The 26,563-nt window shown below is 39.4% G+C and overlaps 1 protein-coding gene across 1 annotated transcript in view; it reads left to right on the forward strand.

The window, feature by feature from the left end:
• The window catches only part of COL4A5 (collagen type IV alpha 5 chain), an 82,975-nt gene that overhangs the window by 31,767 nt on the left and 24,645 nt on the right, over nucleotides 1-26,563 (forward strand). The window contains exons 3-30 of the mRNA XM_063346757.1: nucleotides 2,141-2,230; nucleotides 3,497-3,541; nucleotides 4,281-4,325; nucleotides 4,432-4,494; nucleotides 5,230-5,283; nucleotides 5,997-6,023; nucleotides 7,272-7,352; nucleotides 8,403-8,465; nucleotides 9,015-9,050; nucleotides 9,149-9,190; nucleotides 9,299-9,391; nucleotides 11,268-11,321; nucleotides 11,428-11,484; nucleotides 13,509-13,553; nucleotides 13,654-13,707; nucleotides 13,889-13,930; nucleotides 14,397-14,529; nucleotides 15,330-15,503; nucleotides 16,675-16,758; nucleotides 17,988-18,080; nucleotides 18,672-18,742; nucleotides 18,969-19,160; nucleotides 19,616-19,784; nucleotides 20,458-20,550; nucleotides 20,641-20,745; nucleotides 21,353-21,450; nucleotides 21,711-21,861; nucleotides 22,518-22,631. Of these exons, the coding sequence (XP_063202827.1) occupies nucleotides 2,141-2,230; nucleotides 3,497-3,541; nucleotides 4,281-4,325; nucleotides 4,432-4,494; nucleotides 5,230-5,283; nucleotides 5,997-6,023; nucleotides 7,272-7,352; nucleotides 8,403-8,465; nucleotides 9,015-9,050; nucleotides 9,149-9,190; nucleotides 9,299-9,391; nucleotides 11,268-11,321; nucleotides 11,428-11,484; nucleotides 13,509-13,553; nucleotides 13,654-13,707; nucleotides 13,889-13,930; nucleotides 14,397-14,529; nucleotides 15,330-15,503; nucleotides 16,675-16,758; nucleotides 17,988-18,080; nucleotides 18,672-18,742; nucleotides 18,969-19,160; nucleotides 19,616-19,784; nucleotides 20,458-20,550; nucleotides 20,641-20,745; nucleotides 21,353-21,450; nucleotides 21,711-21,861; nucleotides 22,518-22,631 (2,368 nt within the window). The remainder of the gene's footprint in view (nucleotides 1-2,140; nucleotides 2,231-3,496; nucleotides 3,542-4,280; nucleotides 4,326-4,431; nucleotides 4,495-5,229; nucleotides 5,284-5,996; nucleotides 6,024-7,271; nucleotides 7,353-8,402; nucleotides 8,466-9,014; nucleotides 9,051-9,148; nucleotides 9,191-9,298; nucleotides 9,392-11,267; nucleotides 11,322-11,427; nucleotides 11,485-13,508; nucleotides 13,554-13,653; nucleotides 13,708-13,888; nucleotides 13,931-14,396; nucleotides 14,530-15,329; nucleotides 15,504-16,674; nucleotides 16,759-17,987; nucleotides 18,081-18,671; nucleotides 18,743-18,968; nucleotides 19,161-19,615; nucleotides 19,785-20,457; nucleotides 20,551-20,640; nucleotides 20,746-21,352; nucleotides 21,451-21,710; nucleotides 21,862-22,517; nucleotides 22,632-26,563) is intronic.

The following is a 26,563-nucleotide window of genomic DNA, read 5'->3' on the forward strand; positions in this document are numbered from 1 at the left end:
CGGTAGAACGCCAGACACATACCTCTATGCAAAAGTACAGTGTGTGTAAAAAGATGGTCTGGACCCTGACTGTCAAGCTAGCCTCAATTTATGGTGCAATTTCAGCATTTCCACAGGGGAGCAAAAGAAAGACGTCTATCCTGTATGAGAGTGCAATATGTGACCTACAGTAAAAGAGGAGTATGTTTACATTTTCATTAATAGGAAACCAACTTTAGCAGACCAGTTAATGAGCTGTCTATTCCTGTCCAAGGAATCCTTCTGAGTCTCACTGTATAGGTAGGACTAAGGCAGCTTAGTTGTTTCCTCGGTAAGGTTGCAGCTCTTGCTTGCACACAGCCTTTAATCTCTCATCCAGAAGGTTTTCCTCTTGTGTTTCCAAGGGAGCAGTATAGCAAGTATTGGAAAAGAAAGCAGGAAGAGAAGCCCTGTTACTTTCTCTGAAAATTTTTCTGTCATTTCAGCAGCTTGTAAATCTTTTGAATGCAACTTCTAAGCTCCTGCCCCCCCCCCCCCCCCCCCCCCCCGACCAGGGAAATACAGAGCACCTACTTAAGAAGCCCAGTGAGAAAATTAGAATTGAAGAATGAGACTTAACCCTGCTGTCATGCTCAGCATACAGCTGCCTATAGCAAATACAGGGGAGACAAACAAAGCCTTAATATTGCCTTTTGCATATTGTGCCCAAGGCTGCAGTTAAGATGCTTCTGTTTGCTTGCGATAATCCCAGTCTTTAGGTCTCTGCTGCTGTCTTCTTGAAGATGGAGGTGCAGGTTTGGTTCTTTTACCTGACTGAGGAGAGAAACGGAGGATCTCCTGAGTTCCTAGAGAGTGCCATAGCTGGTAGACTGCCAGATAATAGATGCGGGAGCTACTACTCTCGCTCTTGCTGAAGTGGTGCAAGAAAATAAAAATTCATGAATAATTGCTTTAAAGAGAACGTGTAAAAGCCTGCACAACTCTAACCTAGTGATTAAGGTGCTTGTTAGGATGGAACATTTATTTGGCAGCTCCTGTAGTTGTCATGAAAAATAATTGGGGTAAACAGAGGGTTTTTTGGAGGTAGGAACCAAACCTACCAACCAAACCACACCTATCTGTAGAGCAATAATAAATAATGCTGAACAACTGCCTGTTTCATAACTGATTATATATACCAGTTGATGTAACAGAGCGGTAGGAAATATCTTTTTATGCTGTATGAATTCACAATATATATATGCACAAAAAGGTATCTGCTATTTCCTAGCTTTTCTGTACCGATTGAAACCTTAATATTTACTGATTTTTGTGAATCTATGACATATAAGGAATAAAATAAATATTTTATGAATTTGCAGCTATGCATATTCTGAAACTGCAGGTAAGTGTTATTGTTAACTTACACTAACAAGTCAGAGGGTGGCATATGGTGGTATATGGTATTTGTTACACTACTGCTGGGCTATCATGGCTAATCATTGCATAAATATTTAGCAAAACATGGTTTCTACTTGAGAGCTTATGATTTTAGCAGGAGGTGACAGGTAAAAGGAATAAGAAACCTTATTTCTTTGCTGTCTTACATCTATCTCACTTGATTTAGATTGTAAGCACTTTGGGCTGGAACCCTGTTTAAGTTCTGTATTTGTCCAGTATTTAGCCTACAGTGTATGGCCAGGATCTTAGTTGCTTTTTTATTACAAATAACAATCTTGCAAATGTGAAATAATAAAAGGCAGTCATGATATAACAGCAATCTACACCCTTCTGAGAGTGTTTATAGGTATTGCAGCAGAGGTGAGCTTTCAGGAGAGAATTAGTAATTAATAAAGCAATTTTTTATAGGAAGAGGGGAGAGTTCTGTGTATTTAAACAGCATAGGGGAAGCAGATGGTTGAATTATTTTGGTAAATTAGTGGCTTGCATACTGGATAAACCTCCTATGAAACCTAAGTGGTGCAATTAAAGGTAATGCATGTGTATGTTTAGGAATTTCTGTAGTGAAGCAAGTGAGATGTTTAATCACAGTGTTAGTTTGTCTGTATGATGACTTCCGGAAAGAAAGAAAACCGGAAAGATAATGTGTTTTCTGAATTTTTCTATCATAACTTGTGCTTTTGTCATGTTACGCTTCCACCACCACCTATTCTTTTTGTAGGGTGAAAGGGGATTCCCAGGCTTGGAAGGACAGCCAGGTTTGCCTGGATTTCCAGGACCTGAAGGACCACCTGGTCCAAGAGGCTCAAAGGTAAGCCCCCATTCACTTGAATAGTATAAAAATGCTAGGTAGTGTTACCTTGCTTGTAGTGCTGATCCTAATTCACTCCAGAACTCTTGATTATTGTTGGTTTAATAGTCAAAATTTTCAGATGTTGGTATGTGACATAGGTTTTCTGTTTGGTTGGTTTGAATGGTCAACCAGAGGAAAAGATTGCTCTAAGTTTCCTATTCTTCACCTATACACGTGCTTGCAAACGCTACATGCGTGCTTCTATGCTTTCACTAAGTACTGCAGATTAAGGTCAAAGAACAGGTCTGGCAAGGTACCGTCATGTAGTTTTATTAGTCCTTGCAATAGCGCACTCCATCGCTTAGTTTACTGATAAGAGTGGTGTTTGGCTGTCAGCTGCCCGGAGGGCTCCCACCATGTATGTAAGCTGATGGTTACACCTGGTGGCATTCCTGGGCTGGTATGGGGTGGGGCAATGCAAATGAAGCCCTCATTGAACCTGTGCAGAGACAATCGAGGAATCCTCCTTGCTATCCCTGAAGGATTTCAGTTTATTTGTATTTGCTACCAAATTACATCATTATGCTCAGATGGTGTAATATAGTATTAAAATGTTGAAAAGCCTTCCTCTGAATGCATTTATATTTAATATACACAAGATTATCTGGCATCTGCCATTTCTTTTGCAAATGCTCACAGTATAACTAACAGAAGCACATCAAAAAGAAGCAAAGAAAGAATAGGTAGGTGATGAGAAAAAAATGAAAGTCTGCACTAGAAGAGAAGATTAATTGGATATAACAAGAGTGAAACAACAGAGGGTCTTGGACTAGAAACTTTGATTGTATTGTTAGTCCGTAAATGCCTTTTCTTCTCAAGATTTGGATATGAAGTTCGGCATTATCATAATACAAAATAATAATGGTTACAGTATCATTCACATTTAATCTTGTATATCTTGTTTTGCCCACAAGAGGTCACTGTAGGATATTTGATGAAAGCACGACAGGTTTCTGCTTATAAGCACTCTTAAATAGCTTTGATTTTTTTAAAAAAACATTTTCTGAAAGTCGTGGTTTATTGGCTCTAACGAATACTTTTCAATTCAAAGTCCAACACCCAAAATAAAATAATTTTCAACGCTTTTACTCAGGAAATGACAACTAATAGCACTTTTAGTCCACTTAACTATAAACAAGTAGAAGAAATTTTATCATGCTTACAATTTAATTTGATAGAAAGGCAGACTGCAAACTTCAGTGTGTTTATTTGTTGGCTTTTTAGGGTGATGATGGACTTCCAGGACCTATTGGACCCAAAGGAATCAGAGTAAGTAATGATGCAGTTTTAGGATGCTATATTGGAATTACGGATAAAGACTGCCAGGCACTGAGTGGGTCTTCACACAGTGTTGATTTACGGGGGAAAAATTAACTTAAATTTGAAGAGTAATTTATCTACCAGCTAGAATAGATTTTATAAGTAGTGTAAGACTGCATAAGTAATGCAGTCTTACATATTGCTTGTATTACTTTCATAAACTCATTAGGGAGAGTAGCCCCAATACTTATTTGATCTGTTTTGCTATACAGGACCCAAACACTCTCCAGTAACTTTGCTTCAGTTTATTCTGAAGTAGACACAGTATACGTAGGGTCAATACAGGAGAGGTTGGTTTGTCTGGAAATCTTTTTGGTTTTGTGCCTTTGCTTTTTCTTTTTGTCAGACCCCTCAGCTGGTGACAATTGATATCTCTGACTTCATTGGGATACATTCATTTTCCACACCATGAGTGTTCATTTATTTTCTATATATATATAAATACAATTACTGTAGTTGTTCTGCATTGTCTTCTCATATGTTTTTGTGAATATTTCCCTGAAGGAAGGGTAAGAGCCTTTATGGCTGCATAGCATGGCATTCTTTTTTTACAGGTGATTCAGATGTTTCTCTTTTTCTTTACTTACATATGCACAAATATGTTACATTTAGTAAAATCTTGGTAAATCCTTTTGTACATCCATTCATACCATACTGTGTAAAACCTATGTGATTACTTTCCTTCTAGGGACCTCCAGGGCTTCCAGGATTTCCAGGAACACCAGGACTTCCTGTGAGTAGGAATGGCTTATATAGATGTGAATCTGTTCCCTTTTGTCTTTCACGTCCAGAAGAGCAACTTACAAGCTAACTCTTCTTTCTTCTTTTCCACTTTAAAGGGATTACCAGGACAAGATGGGCCACCAGGACCTCAGGGTATCCCAGGATGCAATGGAACAAAGGTATAATCCCTTTAAAATTCTTAACAATGCAATAATAATATAAGAGCTTTTGTTGTTAACAGCGACTTGCTGTTACTGAGTTATGCAGGTAATTCCGAGGTAATTCAGACATACCTCTGAGAGAAGGTGGCACGGTCTGGTACTTAGAGCACAAGTTCTGCCAGAAATTGCCAACATCAACAGACATTTATACTCTGCAGCCAATGTAGTTAAATTCTTTGTTCTAATCCTTAATTTTATAGAAAACAACTGGCAGGAGTGTGTGATAACTAGACCATATACTGCATCTCATCTTTGTAGTAGACTCTTCCTACCAAGGAAAACTCATTACCTAACAGTGGGACTCTTTAGTTATTAATTTTTAATAATTAAATTGCATTGAAAATACCGATGCAGTATCCTTTTCGGAAGGAGTCATTTTCATTCTAAGATGTTACTTAGTTTCAGGTTATGACTGTTGCATAAGAAAAGTCAATCTTCTATAGCACTATACATGTTTTCCATCTCTAGTATAGCACTTTGCCTGGAAATATGTGGAAATATCTGAATGTGGAAAGTTCTGTTTCAATCAGTTGTGTGATTTAACAAACTGTTCATCCTATAGCTTGTTGCAATACAATTTGCTACTCTGGACTCATAAGCTAACAATGAAACTGGACTTTTCAGTCCAAAATGTTTATCTGGTTTTGTTACGTTTTGGTTTGGTTTTAGCTAACCATTTTCTTCATTCCTAAGGGAGAGCGTGGATTCCCAGGCAGTCCAGGTTTTCCTGGTTTACAAGGGCCTCCTGTAAGTAAAAGATTTCCGCTTCAGATTACAGCTACCTGTAATTCACTGGAAGACTTCTACTTAGATGTGTGAAAGATCAGATAAATATCAGCCTCTTTTTGCAGTTGTCTTTTAATAAATAAGGATATATTAAATTTTTTTGTGGTTCATCAGAATATTTTAGATGTCCAATAAGAGTGAGCTTTTCTGCTGCATGCTGTGGTAAAGCTAATAAAAAGCCCTTTGAATTCTCATGTGCTGAGATGCTTTGCCACCTGCAGAAAAATACAAATACATGCATATGCATCTGAGAGGTAAGATCTTGATATAGTTATCCAGTACATCTAAAGAGTTACTGGTGACTAATGGGGCAGAAAAAAGAGATAGTGTAGGGTGTTTTCATTATAAAACAAGGACGTACAGCAAAGTGACTGTCAGAACCCAAGTACGAACAGAAAGAAATGTAGTGGGCAGGATGGATAACAGGAGGCAATAAAGAAACAAATTGCTAGGAAATGGAAATGTAGTCCCTTTAATGCTCAGCATCCACTGTGAAAGCACTTGTCTAATTTTTCCATTTGATTCTGAAGGTCATAAAAATTTTTTTCTCCTATTTTGTATCTCTCTAGATTTCCATCTTTAATGGTGTAGAGCTGATCAGCGATTTGCAAATAACATACAAATGATCTATTTCTATTGATCTTTCTTTTGTTTTTTGTTTCTTTTAAACAAAGGGACCCCCTGGTCTGCCAGGTATGAAGGTAAGTGTTGTGTACTCACACAGCGAGGTATGGGAGTGCAGTGTGATCTGGCGTAAGTAACCTGCTTGCTTTTATCCAAGACCATGTGCATCCATTGGAAACTGTGGTGACATTCTGCAGAAAGCTTAGTGTTCATAGGCCACTGCAGTGCAACTAACTGGAAATTCTGCAGTAGCTTTACTCAATTTAGGTCAGTAGTTCCAGAAGCAGCGGACTGTTTTCTGAATCTGGTTTCCTTGGGAGTGTGAGGGACAGTGTCTGTGTTGAGAGCCATCAATTTAGCAAAATGCCTACAAACACCCAAATGCACTGGTAGTGTACCTGTGCATGCTCAAGAACACTACTAGAGACTAACCAATAATAACTCTAAGTATCCAGTGACGAGAACGGTGCAACATCTTATGTTCCTTTTAGACACGTGCTTTCTACTGTGTAGATTACTACATAGATGGCTTTTTCTTCTAATGTAAATAGTCTCATAATCTGATTTTGGACCTTAAGGACCCCTTTTATTTTTTAAGGGTTTTTTTGTTGTATCCTTAACCTATTTGAGCATGGGCCAGAATATGAATTTTGGTTCAAATCTATTTGAAGGGAAATGTGACCCACAGAATTATTCCAATAAAATCCTGAGAGGACAGCATAACACTGGTGCTGGGAAACGGTGACTATTAAACTGAATTGTTTTTCTCAGCTCCTTTTCTTCCCAATTGTTTGAAATATGTTAAAAGGCAAGCTGATCAGAACATATACTTTTAAAACAAAGATCTTCCCTGAAATCAATAAGAAACTGTGCTTCAATATAGAACATGAAGCATGAGTAGTGTAACAGCATACTCAGCATTAATCTCATGAGGTGGGACATTGGATAAAGCTGCATGAGCCTTTTTTCTGTTGTGTCCTATTCATTGCTTTCACATGGAGCTAGAATGTCTCTTTCTTTTGTGAAGCATTTGTATTTTAGTCCCCTAATCTTTTGGAATTTAAATCAATGCTGGTATATTTGTACATATAAAAAGAGAACTGTTAATAGCTGGTAGTTTAGCTGTGTAAAGAATCCTCCAAATATGCAAAGGTCTCTCCTAAAAAGAGCTCTTCTTGGAGAATCTAGTACTTATATTAAAGGGTACTGCTAGAGTGTAGCATGTCTTTGAGTCTTAAGAAGCCACTATGTGTCCTTGGGAGTCAGAATGGTGTTAAAGAAGTGTAAAATGTGCTATTAATTAAAGTCAGCTGTTATTCTTCTAGGGTGAACCAGGTGAAATAATTACATCCTTGCTGCCAGGACAGAAGGGCGACCCAGGATTTCCAGGTCTTCCAGGCATACCTGTAAGTTGTGTAAAGTTCTATTAGGCTGTGTTCTGCCAAAAAGATAACATGTAAAGTATTTGGTTACAGCACAATTGGAACATTTGGTGCTAGGGGATCCATATGTTTACATGGAGAAGCAGCGTTCACATTTAATGTACCTCTAGTTTATGGCTCGAGGGAAAGTAAGTGCTTCCACATTGCAATAGGGTGACCCACAGAGGCCAGAAAGGTCCACTGGTCATGAAAATGGTATCCAGCAGATGGAAGTACTGACAGTTCCAGACTTGCTTCTCTGTTTCCCCTGCCTGTTCCCCCTTCCTAGGCGTTCTTTGTATCAGTTTTGGAGTTCCTTTCCCTTCTTCACCCTGAGGTAAAGGAAGTAACATCTGCCTTTCTGGGCTGTAAGCCACTATTTTGGATGGTGGGAAGAGAGGGCAACGTCTCAGCTGTTCTCCTCATGTTGCACCTCCTGAACAGTGTTTCTGTTCTCCCAGCAGTCTTCTGTGAAAACAGCTAGTGACTCCAGGCCCTATGCTTCCCCACTGAGCCATTCATTGCTTTAGTGGAAGAACAAGGGGAGCAGAAAATGAATCTATCAGCCTGGACTGGACAGAAGCCAGAGACTCCCATTTCCTGGTACAGAGAGGCAAGCCCCAGGCTATGCTGACCAGACTGAGCCTGTTAGCATTTCTGTTCCTCTGATCTGTGCTTCCCTATTGTCTGTTTCTGGCTGGGAGGAATCACAATACAAAGTGTTTTGTTGTTCTCTCTCAGTGCATGAAGAGAAAAAAAGAGCAAAAGTAGTTCAAAACAAACAAAAAAAAAGAACCAAAAAAAAAGCATTCCCGTATCCAAGCCAAAAAGATGTATTGATGTTGAGAGCAGAACAATCCCCACATGATGTACACTGCTTTAGGCCTATGCACAATGACAAATTGGTAGGTTACTGGTCAGCTACTTTGATTTGACCTGTATGGGGTGCCAGCTATTGGGTTTTTTTGACCTTGAATGTCTCACTGTTTTTTGCATAAAAGGTGCCTCTCATAGCCTCCTCCACTTTCTCAACAGGGCCCACCCGGCTCCATGGGAGTACCAGGTCCAATTGGCCCTCCAGGGCCACCAGGTTTGACAGTAAGTTTCTTTAACCTGTTACCCATAAGTGTTAAATGGGGCAGTTACTTTGTCATGTCCTCAGAGGCAGATCGATAAAGCGCACAGATCTCAGAAGTCAAGACTTGGTATGAAGACAACAGCAACCATGCAGTCCGTTCACCCTGGAGCAGCCACTGTGCATGTTTAAATGTGATACATTTGAAACAGCCTCTTCCCAGACCTTTTTTTGCTTTAAATAAGGCTGACTCTTTGTGCAGGCTCCTTATTTATGTGAAACCTGAGGGACAAGATTTAGCTTATTTAGACCAGGATGACTTTTCCCTTGATGTATAATACCTGACTGATTAATTTTATTTGACTTTCTCACTTAAAGGAAGAACTAGTTTCTTACATATTTGTGAAGCTGAATAGCATGAGGAAGAGCTTTCAGTGGATGGCAAGGTGCTCTGTCAACATGGGTATAATGCACAGGAGTCAAAGTAGCTACACTGTTTTTTTGATTTTTCCCACAAGGGGGCATGTAAAGTGCTTGGAAATTACTTTTTTGTTTGTTTCCTTTTTTCATAGGGACCTCCTGGTCCACCAGGGCTGCCAGGACCTAAGGTATTTTCTTTCCCTCATTGATTATGGTGGTGGAGTGTTTTGGTTTTCTTTCTGTTCATTTGTGACTTCTAAGGGCTGATGAGTTATACTTTTTGCAGGGTAATATGGGTTTGAATTTCCAAGGACCCAAAGGTGAAAAAGTGAGTAGGTGATCATGATGATATTTTTGCTTATTGCTTTCAAAATACTTATGTATGCCATTTCGGCTTGTATTGCCTGTAACAGCCTGCAATCTTCTTGCACATTAGGGTGAACAAGGTCTTCAGGGACCTCCAGGGCCACCAGGACAAATTGGAGAACAGAAGAGACCAAATGACATTGAGTTTCAGAAAGGAGATCAGGTGAGTGGGAAATTATATCCATCTGCAATGATGCAGCCTCCATTGGTTTGGCTCATATATACTCACACCCTGCTTGCTTACTTCTGTTATTTTTCTCAAAGCACTGACTATTTCAGGCCTGAGCACTTTTCCCTTAATAGAAGGCATGCTAGTCATATTAGCTCAGTTACTTCCCTTAGTAAAATAACTATCCTTAAGAAACTCTCTTAAAGGAAGTTCATAGGAACAGTAAAAGCAGTTAAAATATTCTCATTCCTTGGAACACCCAGACTGGGATTTTCAAAGCTGTCTGGGCTTCAGATTCCTGTTAAGTAACCAGCTGTGTCATCCATTGTGAAGAAGTCTTCCAAAAATTTTAACTCAATCTTTTTTTCTTTCTCTTTTTTTTCCTTTTTTCTTTTTTTTTTTCTTTCTCCTTTTTTTTTTTTTGTCATTAGTGATGCCCCAAGATCTTTCTTCCTTGTGGTCTGAATGAAGTGCTTTCCCTGTTTCTGGCCTCTCAAAAGTAAATATCAAGCCATATTATGACAGTAAGCTCAAACTGTTGGTTTGATTTGTATGGATCCTTCCCCACCCCTAAAAAGACAGAGACAAAACCAGAGACTGAGGCCTTTCTAGGATGACTGTACATTGCAAATGTACATCGGTGGATAGCTCTAGGGAATGCCTTAGTGGTGCCTAATGATCTTGTGAGAGGAAGGGTAGCAAATGGTTTTGATCAAGATGAAGGACAAAATTATCCTACACCCTGACAAAATAAAATACTGCTGCGTACCAAAGCAGTAGGCAGAAGGTAAAAAGCAGCATTGTGCGTTTTTATAGTTCTAAGAAAACACAAGGTGATGTTTTGACCACACCGTAGTAGAAGTAAAAATTCATCTGACTTTATTAGGGTCAGAGTAATTTGCCTCTGTCATCAGGGATCTCTGAAGGACTAATTATACTGCCATTAAGTTACATAAATGTACAAAATAAAAGTATTCTAACTACATTCCTTTTAAAGCACGAAGACTTTCGAACACAGTTTGAGTGCATTGTCTTTGACCAGTATTAACGATTATTTCAAAGTTTAAAAATTTGGTTTTATTGCAGTAAAGGTCATGCTTGGTAGTACACACTCAGTAAAAAATTTCAACATTACACTTATTTTTTTGTGAAGTACACACAAAGTGCTGGTGTGTACCTTCACCTGTGATCTCTTACTGAAAAGTCAAGTGTATAGATGGGCTTGTAAAAGTCTGGGAGGCCTCTAAGAAAATAAGAGAAAGTCTGCATGGAAACCCTTTGTGGATTCAGTAACCTGTAACTTTTCATTAGGTTAATGGTGAAGAGATTTAAGAACTTGTACAGAGGTGTAACAAGACAGAATAGAAACCCTAACTTTTTAAAACAGTGAGCCTGTGACACTTTTCTGTTGAACACGTTACTGATCTTGATGTCCTCACAACTTCAACAATTACCAGTAATCTAATGACTGTTGCTCCTATAATTTCATCAGGATCTGGCATTTGTCCTTTCTTCCTCTCCTCCCCTCCTCCTCCTCTCCCCTTCCCTCTCCCCTCCTTTTTTTTCTTCCATCTTTTTATTATCATATAGTAACTGCAGGCCACCAAACCAGGTGCTGCAGTGCACGCAGGAGGCAGTTGTGTCTTAGTGGAGTGAATAACCTAAATAAACAGGATGAGCGGTTAATAAAATTTATAGATGCACTTGAAGTTCCACACAAAAAAAGAATAAATATGATCCTTTACTGTTCATAGTACTTGGAAATCTAAACGACAGCAGAAAAAAGATTTTATTTAAAAAAAAAAATCAACTGAGCTACTAGGGAGTGATGGAGGCTTTAATCCTCTTTTTCTTTGCCCATGCTTGACAGGGTATTCCAGGTGATCCAGGCCCACCAGGACTTCCTGGGCCACAAGGCCCTCCTGTGAGTAGTTCTCTTTTAGTTCTTTTTTGTTATGTCTGTATCAGAACTGTAAATTCATTCTACTCTGGCTTGTGGGCTCAGTTTAAGATGACGTTTGTGTGTCCAGGGTCTTCCCGGTGGCGTAAAAGGTGAAAAAGGTGAGCAAGGAGAACCAGGCAAAAGAGTAAGTAGTCTGTTTAACCAAACATTTATCTTTCCAATCAATGTTATCTTTGAGAATTAAGCATATGTTGAATTCAGGTGGGGCCATCAGCCTCTGGGTAAGAGACTTCTTTTTGTTTTCCATAACTTGGCAAACTAGTAGATGATGCGTCTGTTTCATTAGGTGCTTCTAGCTATGGATTTCTCAGTGCTTTCTAATAGAATTATCTACATGTAGATCTTAGTTTGGGGGGCAGGAGAGACTAATTTGAATGAGGTTATCTGGTTACGTGTGGAAACCTTCTTCAAGGCTTCTTCAAACCTTGGACTGCTTGAACTGAAGCAGCAATTTTCTGTTTCCTTTTAGAGAGGGTCTTCATTCAGTTTGCTAGGTACTGGCAAGTATGGCAAAAAGCCATTTGTCGCTTCCCAAGAGACTACTTCAGTTTACGTGTTATCTGGGGAGGGGATGAGGCAGAATAGCTGAATCTGAGGATAGCGTGAATCACTTTGTTTCTGTCTAGACTCAAATCCATCCTGGATATCACAGCTCAAAATAGCTGAGGAAGATCATAGAAATGCTAAGAAATAGGATGAAAATAACATGGGCTGGACCAGCAAAGAAAAGATAAGCTGCTACCAGCTCCAAGCATTCTGTAATTTCACTTTCACAGCTACTTGAACCCATGGTTTCATCAACATAATGGAACCCTTTGAAAACCAAGACGCAAGTCTTGCTCAGGATAATTGGGCAATATATGAACACTGTTTAGAAACATGTTGGTAATAGGTTTTCCAATTACCGTGGGAATTAAATACAATGGAAACAAATGTTTGGTGTTCTAGATAAAATCCTTCTTAGTTGCTGAATTTTGTAGGAGGACTTTGATTTGCCTTCTTTAAGGAACATAAGATATGAAGCAGATTTACAAAGCCCAAAATCTCTTTATACTTTGAGTGGTTTTTGGTATTTTCCAAGTTACTTCTCTCTGCAAAAGTAAATGGGGAACCACATAAATCTGCAATTTTCTGAAAGGATGAAAGTCCTGAGGGGATATGGCAGATGCCTTTTGCCAAAAGCTTTACCAACATTTTTGTTTGGTTTTTATTACTCTGAATTTGGGCATATCGCATACTTAAAGTCCATATGATTCTGTGTGGCTCAAACCCATTTCAGATATACTCATAAAAATGTCATTATATGTAATCAAACATGTAGTTCTGCAAATTCACAGGAAATCTTAAAACCTCATTTTTGAGAATTGGAACTCATCACTAATAATAAAGAATTCACAAATCATGTTATCCTCTAATACGCTTTATCTGTCAGGTCTTATTATCTACTTCTCAGTGCTTGAGAAACTTAATCATCTATGCTAGTTATGTTCCAGCAGGTGTCTCCCATGCACACTGCTTCTGTAATGCTAACAATAGCGTTCTATTTGTCTTGCCCAGTGAATGCTGGAATAAAGTGGAGGTTGCATTACTTTTGTTGCAGCAATGGCAAATCTGTTCAGCAGGAATACATGTTTTTTAGAAATCACTTCTTTGAGCAGAATTGTACTTTATATTTTTGTTGATACTATTCTTCAGAAAATTGCATTTGCTTTAAAGGAGAGTTAAAATTCAAACACAAAAATGTTTGTATTTAATTTCACCGGTCACATTATACTAATCTCCTAATTAAATATAATGTTCCAGTGTTAAGGAGTTAGGATCTGTTTTCCAAAAAAAGGGTTTATCTAACGTTAAAAATAACGGGACTTATTAAACACAGAAGTAGTTAAAATCAGCAGTAGGTAACTGGAGATCATTTTGTGCTGTATTTGCCCAACATTGCTTTGAGACTTGTCATGTTTTTGTATTCTGGTTTTCAAAATGAAAACCTCAGCTTAGGTAACTCCATTGATTATACTTGATTGAAGTCTTTGATGTATTTATCATAAGGACTGCATTCTAGATAAGGTTTCATTTATTGAAAAATGGGAAATAATAGTTCTTCACCACGGAAGCATTTTATTTCAATTCATGTTTATGTCTTTGAAGGGAAAACCTGGCAAAGATGGAGAACCTGGTCAGCCTGGTAGGGATGTGAGTAACTCATACACTTCTAATCTAAGCAGACTCCTTATAAGCTTTTCTTCCGATATGGAGAAGATCTGGATGTGATTATCTTTCTCTTTCCTTGAAGGGTTTACCCGGTGGGCCTGGAATCAATGGTGCTCCAGGAAGAGAGGGCGAAAAGGTATGCCAGGTTTTTTTGTCATTATTGCTATAGTAGCTTAAAAATCTGCCATCGCTGGGTTCGGTTCTGGCTAAGTAGTAATTGTAACAGCCTATGCTGTTACAGTGTTGAGGAATATTTGCAATAACTTTCTTGTCTACTAATGCACAGTATAAAAAAATGCTCTTAATTTCATTGGTAGGGTGAAAAAGGTGACACTGGTCCCCCTGGTCCTCCTGGAATTGTAAGTTACTGATCCTTTCTTTTCTTTCTGCATTCCGTTGACAGTGTTGTCTCATTATAGTTCTTGGATGACCATGAGTCCCTTCTCTGGGTATAACAATAACAGAACCAGTAAAGATTTCATATATTCACCAATAGAAACTATTGTTTCCTTCTATCAAGATAGATTCTGTGCTCTAGGATTTGTTTGGTTATAAACACAAGGCTAGACTATAAGCTCAGACCAGCAGAAATTGAGTGAGCTTCATTGAAGCTCTGTTTTAACCATGTTGGCTTGGCAGTAAAAGTGCTTCCTGTTGGGGATTGCTCTTTTCTGGGATTTTACCTGGTAATTCAGTGGAGCAGGAAAAGCATCCTGTCATTGGTATAAGTTTCAAAGTATGTTGAACTTTTTCTCCCTCATATCTCCTTACCATTCCAGTGACTCTTTTCTTGGCGTGTTTCACATGAGCATGAAACATTTACAGGTCATTTCAAGACCAGGCATTGATGCAACAGTGGGACCAAAAGGTAGCAAAGGATTGCCAGGACTTCCAGGAGCCAAGGGGGAGCGTGGATTCTCTGGTAGGCCAGGCCCACCTGGCTTACCAGGTTCTCCAGGTAGGAGTGCAGGCATTAAAATAAGTTGTATGCTCAAATGTCTGAATTGATGTTTAGCTTCCCAGTCTTTTGACACTCCTTTTGAGAGATGGACTGAGCAGAAAGTAAAGGCAGAGCTTTTTAGAGCTATCTTTGAGCTTGAAGGGTGGTCCTTAGCTTATGGAGATAATACGAGGTATTCTAAACATTCATTGCCCCTGCTGTGGTGAACAGAGGATGCTAATCATCAGCTGTCGAACAGATACTAGCTTCACAGTCTTAGGGGTCATTTATCTCGTATCACTTGCATATAACATACACTATCCATTGCATTGCACAGAGAAAGTATTGTGTACCAGATGTCTGGTACCTGGCCATCAAACCTAGTCTCTGCTGTACTGCCAGTACTAAAGGAGGGGATGATCTGAGTCTACAATGGGAATGAGCGGTGACACCTGTATTTGCCTTATACATGCACAGAGAAAAGCTTTATGATTCTAATGTTACACCTTGTAAATGTCTTTTTTTTCATTCAGTGCTTCCTTTCATTAGGCCTTTTTTACTTTTTTTACTTCATAAACTTAGTTGCAGAGTCTCAGGGCAGCTTTTTAAACAAGAATCTCTGAAAATGCAAAATATGCATATGTCAAACACTGCAAACAACGTGTAGTTTGATTCCATAAAAGAAATGTTATGGAGTACTTACACAGAAAGACACAGTCTTATCTGTATCATGTTATTCATTGCATATCATTGTCATCCTTGCAAAAAAGTGATTTAAACCTTTGAGCTATCAAGGGACTAAGTTCTTACCATCTTAGGGATCACTACTGTTGGACCTCCTGGCCCACCTGGCTTACCTGGTGAAAGAGGACAGAAGGGAGATCCAGGTTTACCTGGTGTTTCTATTCCTGGGCAACCAGGACTTGATGGACCACGAGGACCTCCTGGACCACCAGGTCCCCCAGGGCCAACTGCACCATCTGTTCCTCCTGGTAAGTGATGACCACATAGACAGCAAGTAGAAGAGACTGAACAGCTGCTTTTTTTTTTTTTTTTAAATTGTACCTTCAGAGGTGTACTTTATCAGCAGCTGAAGCCCATGAGATTCCAAGCGATACAGATACATTCTCCAAGGCTCTCCCATTGCCTATCAGGACATTTGTAGGAGAACTTGTAGCCTTAAAGACAATTACAGAATTTGGGTATTCAGTGGTACGAGTTGCAGTCTGACTTTATTATGCCTCCTTCTACCTCAAGTGAGCCCTGCTATGGCTTACCTGTGTGATTCAGCTAGACTGGATGAGAAGAGATTGTCAGACTTGAGGGACCTTTGTGTTAACACACAGTAATGACAGGGCCAAGCAGATTTGGCCCAGATGTACAAAATTAAGTATTTTTCCAGTTTATGTTACATCCTATTTAATCCAACTAATGAAAGTTTATATTAAAATTTATGCATAAAGCAGGAGGTAACCACTTTGTCACTGTCTTGAGTAAATTTAGCTTTCATTATATGATATAACAAATGCTTGGAGGGACTATTGCCTACTAAGAGTTGTGGTACCAGGAGAATCAAAGGAGTAATTTTTCACAGAATTCCAATTTCATTTGATAAAAATTCTAGTGTGTAGACCACACAAAATTAGCTTGGGAATGGACACTGTGGGTAAAAGTTCTTGGGTCCTTTTTGGTATAAGGGTAGGGAATGGGAGGTGGAATATAAGAACTGGAAAGCTATAGTGGAGAGGGGATAACACAGTTCAGAGAGGAATCTAGCGTCTAGATGGCATTGGCATCTTAAGTCCCCTCACTCTGATATTTCATACACATGCTTTTATGATATGAGGTTGAATGGCGGAATGTAGTGTAGAGATGGAAGCGTGCAGGCTGTGAGAAGTACAGGGAGATAGTTGAGGTTGTGAAGGAGAAATGAGGATTGTTGTGCAATATCACTGATTGTTTCCTTTTGAGTTTGGATTACCTTGGTGGGTTTTCATTAGCAGTCCTCCGTCTGAAATATCAAAATGTTTGGTCTGCGATTGTGTGGGTATATTAGAATACCCACACAAATACTAGGAAGTACGTTTTTTTTACTGAACACATGTATTAATTAATCATGTCAATCTAATACAAATTGATCACTAAACATCTGTTTCTCCCTAGGTGAAGGGTTATGTGAGCGTGGGCCACCAGGTCCTCCAGGAATTCCAGGACAACAAGGCTTTACAGGGGAGCGAGGCCAAAAAGGTACAGTGTCATGACTATCTTTTTTTTCTCTTTTTGTGAATGGTTGTTAAAAAATGTAAAGCCAGAATTACATAAGGATAAACAGTGTCTCTTACCAGTAGGGTTGAGTGCAGATATTTTCTGTTTCTGAGTAAGAAAGCTGTTTTGTTTGGGCGTAGGATAGTCCCTCATCTCATGTTAGGGCACAGGAGTCTCAAAGTGACTGAGGGTACAACCAATTCTAGAGCCTAGCATGAATCACAATTAAAGTAAAACAGAACTTCAGGTTTATGAGTTACCTCCCGGGTAGATAGAAACTAAGCGCTTTGTAACAGCAGGTGCCAACTCTGTTGTGAAAAAGTTTTATACTTACTTCATGAATAAATTTTACATTTTTTTATGGAAAGCAACATTGAGATTATATATGCAAGATTCCTAATTTGAGTTGGTCAATCTACAATGAGTTTGTTTGTTTGGTAAGCAAAAGAAAGGCATCTTTAATGTGTATCCTTGTTTCCAAAAAGACAACCTTGCAATGAGGATGCTGATATGGGTAAGTGAGAATCTTTTCCTAGCTCAACCGTGGACATCCTAGATGACTTTGGTCATGTCACTTAATTTCATACTCCTTTCAAACAGAAGTCTTTTTTTCTCATGAAGATTGTAAGGATTAATTAATTATCCTACACGAAGTGCTTAAATGCTACATTGACGAATGTCAGAAAAGTCAGTATGGGAAGGAAATTCCTAAACTTCTGGAAATAATTTTTTTCTTTTAAATGAAATAAGTTTAGCCCATTGTCAAATCAATGAAACATTCCCAGTATTTAATTTGCACTCTTGGAGTTTAATTCAAGTTTGGGATTTTGATATATGTGTGTTAGAGTTGTAGTTTGAAGCATCAAGTACCTACTTTAGAAGAGAACTCTTTTGCTGAGAAAAAAAGTTCACAGTTTTATTTTTTATTATTGAAAGCATTTTTTTTTTAATCTATTTGACACTACCCCAAATAAATTCTAATCATATCTGATATTGGTTGTCTGATTCCTAGCAACCAAAAAGCTTCAGTCTGGCCTTCATGGGGGGGAAGCCTTCTAATATTCAAGGAATCATATAATTACATAAAATAGTCATTTTGGACTTGGTGTTATAGATCAGTAACAAGAAAACAATTGTTGTTTTACTGAATTCTTTTAATGTTTTCTAAGGTCTGATGCTCAAGTGTGCTTTTTCAATGCAAATCATTTTAGGTGATCAAGGAGACACATGCTTCAATTGCATAGGAACTGGAATAACTGGGCCTCCTGGGGAGAGAGGACCACCAGGACCTCCAGGTAGTCCAGGTAAGGCTGTAGTCTTCACTGTTTTGCTTAATATATTAAATAAAGTCACTTTTGTATCTGAGTATCTGCGTATAATGCTAATGATATATCTGTATGAATTCAGATGCACAGTTGCCAGCTCCGGTGTATGGTTAGTGCATGTCCTGTTTTGCAGAGTTGGGGAGTGTTAGGAAGAAACAGGCTGGATACGTGCAAAACAATCACTCATTTTTTTTTTTAAATCTGGTCTTTCAAAAAGAATTCTCTGATCAAAGACAGACTTGCAAGCATTCTGTACATTGAAGCTTTATGATCTGCTGTAGATTTAACTGAAAGAGAGACATTAACTTCTACTACTTGCTATTCCTGAAATGATAGAGAAGCTGGAACTTTTAAAAAGTGTGACGAGTGTGATATTTTTTGACACTACTGATTTAACTTAGAGTTGCAAATTTCATTATGTTCAAATAAAATAAAACTCTCCAAAAACACCAGACTAACCCTTGCCTAATTTAAAAAAAAAATAGCTATTCTCTTATGCAGACAGCGTGCTTGATATTTACAGCTTCTACACTTTTATGATTTTCTTTTATGTTTTTCTGCACTACTTAGGTTCTCCTGGTTTTCCTGGACCAAAAGGTGAAAAGGGGCTTCCTGGATTAACTGGCCTTGTAGGGCCACCAGTAAGTGGTGGTGTTATGTTCTGGTGGGAAAATAGTGTCTCATTTGCTTTGTGTATTTGGTAGATCTGTGCACAGTAGACATGAATTCTTGTCTAATATTTCTTTTTTTGTTCATAACTAGCTTGAATATATAATTCTTATATTGTACCAAAATCAGAGACGCAGTGAAAAAAAAAAACTAAAATGCTTTTTTTTTTCCCCTTTTTTTTCTTTCCTTTCCTCTCAGGGATTCCCAGGGTCCCCAGGTCCTCCTGGGAGACCTGGTCCTAAAGGAGACCCAGGGGATGTCCTGACTTCTCCAAGAATGAAAGGTGACAAAGGAGACCCTGGCTTCCCAGGACCTCCAGGTCTTCCTGGCCTAGATGGCACTCCTGGACGAGATGGACTGCCAGGTCTACCTGGTCCTAAGGGGGAACCTGTGAGTTCCATTTTATGCTGTCTTTGATTGGACAGATGTTTTGGGAAGTCCTAGGTGCATTTGACACAGTGCAGATAAGAGGATGGGCAAATGCACTTTATTCTGAATGTGACTAACGCAGTAATTGTCTTCAGTAGATGCCAACCTAGTGATGATGTACAGAGATACTTCCTGAATCTGTCAATGCCTCTAAAAATAAGCTGAGATTTCTCTTGGGTAGTGTCAGATGATCCCTTCTGCCATTGTCTACATTTCACCTATATAGCGTGAAGGATTACGTAGCCAGGTTTAGACCTTATCTCTACCATGTTAGTAAGATGTAGGCAGCTAATGGCCTTGAGAGCTAAAAGGATGGAAACTGCCAAAGAGTTTCAAAACAGAAGTAATGAAAGACTTTACTCCTTTGCTAGAAAATACATGTTTCCCTTTCCCATCCTGCTCTTCCTTTTTTTTAGGGCAGTGTTGCATTCAAAGGAGAAATAGGTATTCCAGGTGATCCAGGAATACCAGGTCCTCCTGGAGACAAAGGACTTCCTGGACCTCCTGGGTTTGGTCCACAAGGTTCCCCTGGTGAAAAGGGCATCCAAGGTGTATCAGGCCGCCCAGGGCCTCCTGGAGTTCCTGGTGAGTTGGTCTCCGTGTGCTATTGAACAAAAGCTGTAAAAATCAAGATTTGTTGTTTTGCTCCAGATAGTTTTCAGAACATAATGCTACTTTTAAGCTTTTCCCAAAGGCATTGTAAAATGTAGTATTTCTAAGCTCCCTTACTGAAGGTCATCACAGAATTGCAAAGCAAGCATAATTTGTGCCACGTTCCTGTAGGCATGTGACTCACCCTTCTGCTCTCACCTCTAAGGAAGCTTCTCCTTCTAGACTGACTATAGCGGAAGTGCATTGTAACTACCATCTGGCTTATGTTTAATAATACTGCAACTACAGCAGGTTTTGAAAACAAGGGTTTACTTGGAACAAGTTTGCTTTTGTTACTTTCTTGTCAACTACACGGATCCTGATCAGGTTGTGCTGGTGTCAGCTATGGAAAATACTATTCACGTGATGGTACCTAGGTGCAAGCTGAAAAAATAACATTTCAAGAAAACGGCCTTAACGTTAAAAAATGCTTCTAAGCCTATAAGTGCTATATGGGGCTCAAGGGCAGATAACCTTACTGGGTAAAATGCTGCTGGTGTTTAAGTTCTTTGTAACCTTGGGATGCAGCTAGTATCTTTTTCTGCTCAAAGAAAAGCAGAAAAGAAACTCCTACTGAGTGCTACATATTTCATCTTTTTGGTTTTAGGTCCAAAAGGTGACCCTGGCCAGACTATTACAGAACCAGGAGTTCCTGGCCCCCCTGGTCCTCCGGGAAGAAATGGTGACCCAGGTCTTCCAGGTAGAGCAGCAACTAGATATCCAGGGAATTCCAAGAGCTTTTTATTCCAACTGATTCTTGATAACTATGTTGATTTTCTGCCGTTTACAGGAGATCCTGGTCAGCCGGGTCAGCGTGGCTTACCAGGCATCCCAGGAGCAAAGGGAGAGCCAGGTATTCCTGGCATTGGACTTCCAGGTCCACCAGGCCCAAAAGGTATGTTTACAGCCATATTACTGTATTGTACTGGCTGGAAGAGGGGACATAGAGGATTGTGTCTCTTCACTTTTTCCTTGTGAGTTGATTTATGTCTCTAGAATCCTTTAAAAAATGTTTGTCTTGAATTTGTACATCTTTTTTAATAGTTTCAGAAGTATCAGGAAAAAAATCTGCTGAGCTCTTATTCCTCTGTTCACTCTACTGTTCTTTCACAGTAGCTTACATTTTTCAGTAAACCAAGGACACAAAAGCCAACGGGTAAAACTTTGGGAAATTATGAATGTTTGAGCTTAAATCAATAAATGATCTCCAAATGCTGCCTCAAGATGTTAATGTTTCTGATGTGAACTGTTTGTGATCTTTGTTAGAGCACACAGCATGGGGAGTGCCCTCCTCCAAGAGGAGTCCCAGAGATCCTCTGTGGCAAAGACTGCATACTCAAAAGTTACCTCAGACAAATGAGTCCCCCTCAAGTATTCTTGAGCTAGCACAGAACCTTTCTTCAGAGATTACTTTTCATGGGCCCTAAGCATTTCTGGAAGAGTTGTTCTAATGCTTTCTGGTGTCCTTTCCTCTGCTGCCCTAACCTCCATGCCATGTGTAGGTTTCCCAGGGACTCCAGGCCCTCCCGGAGCTCCGGGAACTCCAGGTCGCCCTGGTCTAGATGGGCCTCCTGGACCACCTGGTTTCCCAGGACAGAAGGTCAGTGTTTGCTTGTTTAATGTAAAGCTCACTTTCTTAGATGTTCTTCTGTGTCAGTGGGAAGTTGGTGGGGAGGATTTCACCTCTTGTCAGCTTTTGGTGGCGGGCAAGTCACATTCTCTACTTGAGATTTGAGTGAGGGTAGGAAAAAAGAAATTAAACTGTAAGATGGTGGGTGTTTTTTCTTTACTACTTTAGCATTTTTAGGAGAGGCTAAACTTAGAAAAACCCCTTTTTAAAAAATTGTTAATTTGTTATAGGGAGATCGTGGATTTGGAGTTCCAGGACCGCCTGGACCCCCAGGACCACCAGGCACAAAAGGAGTTCAAGGACCCAAAGGTGATCCTGGCTTCCCAGGAAACCCTGGTCTCCCAGGACGGGCAGGTTTTGATGGAACGCCAGGGCCTAAAGGTATGAAGAACTCTCCCCTTTTCTGTTCCCTTTTGAACTTTAGAAAATATAGACACGTGAGGAGTCATATGGCAGTTAAATACAAGCAGTGCTGACTTTAGAGCAATTACTTCAGGGTCTGTTTTTCCAAACCAGAGACAACTGTGTAAAGGGAAGTTTGTGTTCTCAAAAGACAAGCAAGCAAGGGAGTAAATACCAATCTGTGGGTCAGTATCTGAAAGCCTGTATTCTAAAGACAAATCATGTTAACATGGGGGTAAAATTTTTTCAATAGAATAATTGTCATATAGATGTACTGTGCTTCAACATGCAGAGGGTTAGCAATTCACAAATTCCTACTGTTAATCATTGTCTGTATTGAACTGCGGAGCATGCCTGGTTTACTGGAGAGCATCTGTTGAGTTTGATGTGGATAATGATGCAATAACATGTCTCTGTGTAGCCTAGAAATGTAAACTGCATGCATTCCACACAGAGTGAGGACAAATCTCTGGCTTTCAGAAACAGCCTCTGAAGTGTGTTTTTTCCTCTGTCAGATCCATATTTGTTTGCATGCAAGGATGAGATTTCAAGTACAATGTGCACACACTCTGCTTAGGAAAGCAACTATATCTGAACTGAGTTCACTATTTAACTAAACAAGCGTGTTCTTTTAGGTGACCCTGGACCAAGCGGACCACCAGGACTCCCAGGCCCACCAGGCATCCCTGGCATTGGTGGTCAAGGTCCACCTGGATCTCCAGGACCTCCGGGTCCTGTTGGCCCCCCAGGTAAAACTCACATGAAATCACCCTTAGGTGATTTCTGGCGTACACCAAGCAGGTACACAGGACACTGAGACTCTCACTGAACAGATAGGCAAGGAAAGATAGATGTTTATGAGCTTGGCTGTCTTGCCAGTAAAGCTGGTAAACTTTGGTACATCATGTTTTTTACTGAAACCCGATGCCATTTGCACAACTTAGAGGGGTCTCAAGGGTGCAACAGCCCACTTTGGAGAAGACTTGGGGCCTCAGCAGAAGTTCTGGAAAGTGTCGTGCACTATCTGTGACAAAATCTCTGTGAAGGGGTTTATTGCAGTACTCTTCAGGACAAGGCAGAAGGGAGCACAATGTCAGTGCAGAGGTTTTGGGGATACAGAAGAGGAGGAAAGCTGCCTTTAGCTGCCTGTACTGTGCTGTCATTATATTGCTTTCAAATAGCAAGGTGGTTCTTAAATTCCAAAGCCATTTTCTGTCTTACCAAGCTGTATTCCAAGTTCACTGGGTGAGAGGTATTTTAAAGTAACTTTTTTACATTATTATCTAGCAAATTAATTTCTTGTTTGGAAAAAAAGCGGACAGCTCAATCCCCTATACAATGCTATTTGTCCTCCTCCTACTTACATGATGAGTGCAAAATCAAGGTAGTGATTCAGATTCTCCCTGACATGGCTAGGCACTTTTTTTTTTTTAATGGAAGCTGAAGGACAATTTAACTCAGTTAACGTGGAAAGGAAGAAAGCATGAGTATTCCAAACTAGCTTTTTAATTATTTTGTAGAGGAGAAAATGTTCTCTGAGAAGTGATGTGATGTTGCTTTAACAAAAGCCTGTCAGTAAAAGAGGTCATACACATTTGTCTTGTTGTAAGCACACCTGGAAAAGAGCTTTAGAATTCCTCTTACAGAAACCTCTGAGTTCTGGGGTTCCTGATTCCCTCATACACTTTTTTTTCTGCAAAACCAACAAGTCCTGATAGGTTTAAAGTAGATTGACAGAGCAGAAGCTAAGGATAGTGATAATTAGGAATATGTGTGTGAAGAGAGTTTGATTGTCTTTTGTCTAAAATGACTGGTGACTGATGAAGACATGAACTTGTTCCATCTTTGTGCATAAAGGGTACATGGGCATGCATGCACGTCATTTTATTCACAAAGTGTGTTCAGGAAAATTCCTTTTCCCCTTCATTCAGTGAATGGGCTTGCTGCACACCAACTCCCAAAGTTGCAAATGTGTGGCAGTCACCACAGTGAGAATATTCTCTGTGGGCTTGAGCATGCCTGCTGCTGAAACATTTCAGAACTCATCTGGTTCTTGCCATGCCTGTATGACTGTTTACCTTGCATGTTTGTGAGCTACATTTTTTGTATTTGTGTGCCAGCACTGGGATTGGCATTGTTCGCAATGCATGCTGAAAAATGCATGGCCAACTGTACGACCATGGGTCACAGATTGGTCGATCATACTCAGGTCTTTATGAACCGTGAGCTGAGATTCAGCAAAGTGCTTAACTTGAAGGTAGGCAAGCACTTGAGTAAGTAGGCCCATGGAATTTGAGTTCTACTTACATACCATAAAGTGTGGGTCATATTTAAGTATACTTTTCCACAAGTTTCCCAGTGGGGAAAGGAATGCACGGTCCCTGCAGCAGCAAGCCTTGAATGTGTCCAGACTTAAGAGCTAGGGACAGAGGGGGTCTGGACAATGTGCGCACAAGTTCCCTGAGCCAGCAGGTGGGTCCTCTGCCTGGCTCACTGTTCTTACTGTACCATCCTGAACCTATGGTTGCACTTGAGGCTGAACTGAAACAGAAAGCAACACAGGTGTGTGTTTGGAGCCGGGGGGTGGGGGGGGGTGGGTTGGTGGTGGGAGTGGGATGTATTAGTATGGGTTTGACTATTTCGTCCAATGCATGTTCTTCTGTTTTCCTGTAGCATCTCTGCTGGTGTTAGCCAGAATTTTATTTCATTTATTCTGCAAAATACCAATTTTGACAAACGCATCATTATTACTAGAGTTGGTGGATTTGAAATGCTTATATTTTTGCTCTTCGTGTCTGTACTGACTAATCATTGTGGCTACTAACAGCATGGTGGCTCTGAAATCTAGTGCATGGTTGAAGGTCCCACTTGATAAGTTGTTGTTACTTCCCTTGGCACTGCTATTTCTCTGTTTTGTGCAGAATGCCTTACATTCCCATCTGCCATCCCTTGTTTTTTTACTAGGCTGTTTTCATTCTGTTCCTTTATGCAACATTAGGGTAAAGTTTGTGGGGCTCTGTTTTTCAGGTAATTTGGAAAATTCTTGAAAGGATTTCCCTGTTCATTATTTCCTTTCTCTGCACCACCATTTCTTCAGAATTTGCAACAACTCAACATTCTTTTTTTTGAATACGTAACAAATTACATTAGACATTACTGTTCTAATTATGATATAGTTACACTTTTGAGAACCAGAAATTAAATTAGAATGAGTTTCTATTTGAAAAAGTATCTTTACCATTCTAGATAGAGTTTGTCCTATTACTGAGTTATATTTATTTTCTCTCTTTTTTTTTTTTTTCACTTACTGATAGAGACCCCTTAAACACAGAGAGTGTGCAGTCCCTATCCGTCCTCTAGTACTGTGTTTTCTCTGCAAAGTAAGCTGTTCCAGGTACATGGCACTATAGTTTTATGCAGTGATAAGCTGCTGCCAAAGGGGAGCATGCTTATCATTAAATAAATGGAAGTCTACAGTCTATGCTGTCAAAAAACCTTGATCTGCTTTTTAGTGGGTAAAGAACACATCATGACGTCACTCCTAAACTTGTTCCTGCAGTTGAGAGCAGGGGTCACCATTACAGAGTTAGAGTAATTGTACCATGTAGTTATTTCTGAGGTTTTGGCATGGTGTTGTCATTATCTCTGTAGATGTACAATATACTATCTCTGTATGTGTAACAATGTAAATTTGCATAATAGAACTAAAAGAATGAGGAAAAAATTGTTTAGAGCTTTTTTGTGTTATAAAGAAGGAGCATCTTTTGAAAATCACTCTTTGAAAGGAAATACCAAAATGTGATGCAGCTGATTGGTCGGGTGTGTACTCTGGTGTTCAGAAGGTGTCCAAGCCAGTATCTAGTAATGACAGTTTTGTGTAAGAAACAGTTGAGAAAAAGCTTGTTCCCCACTTGCAAAGAAAATACTAGACAAGGAGAGAGGGAAAAATAATTTTATTTTTTGAATGTACTATTGTTATTTGAAAATACCTCACTGAGTTTTTCATTTCTGCATACAGTGGTGGCTGCGCTTTGAAAAAGACCTCCGAGTTTCCTTGCGGTCTGGTTTCTCTTAACAGCATTAGTGTTGTATTCTTTGTACTTAGATCTGTTTTCAGTAACTTTAGGGTAGAATTTTTTCTTTGTTCTAATCTGTATGTGCTTTATTTTGTTTCCTAACTTAACGACTATTACAACTCCTTACTGCTACCTGTCTCAACTTCCTGATGAGCTCTAACTCGTTGGCTTTTGAACCTCAGGTTCCCCAGGTACTGTGGTTTCTTTACCAAAGCCTTTTCTTAACTTCAGATTTAAAAATTTTCTTGTCAGCTACACTTCCAGAGTGGGCATCTTCACTGGTACAATGCACTGGAGGGAAAGAAGCCATCTGCTTGCTTCAGCAGTGCCTTGAGCTCAGTAACATTAGCAGTAAAAAAATCTTAAGCATATTTTGACAATTCATAGTTTTCATTCAAGGAAATGTAATGCTATACAGAATTTTGCTATCCTTCAAAAATATTCAGCTGATGTTATCTTAGAATGTAGTAAAATGGAATCATTAATGGAAATATATTGTAAGAATCTCAATACTTAATGATAAAATACAAACCAGTCTAATCAATCTTTGGTTTTTTTTTTATTAATCAGACTTAAACTGTTGTTGAAGAGAGTTGGTTTTTTTC

The sequence above is a fragment of the Chroicocephalus ridibundus genome, chromosome 9, assembly GCF_963924245.1.
Source record: "Chroicocephalus ridibundus chromosome 9, bChrRid1.1, whole genome shotgun sequence".
NCBI lineage: Eukaryota > Metazoa > Chordata > Aves > Charadriiformes > Laridae > Chroicocephalus > Chroicocephalus ridibundus.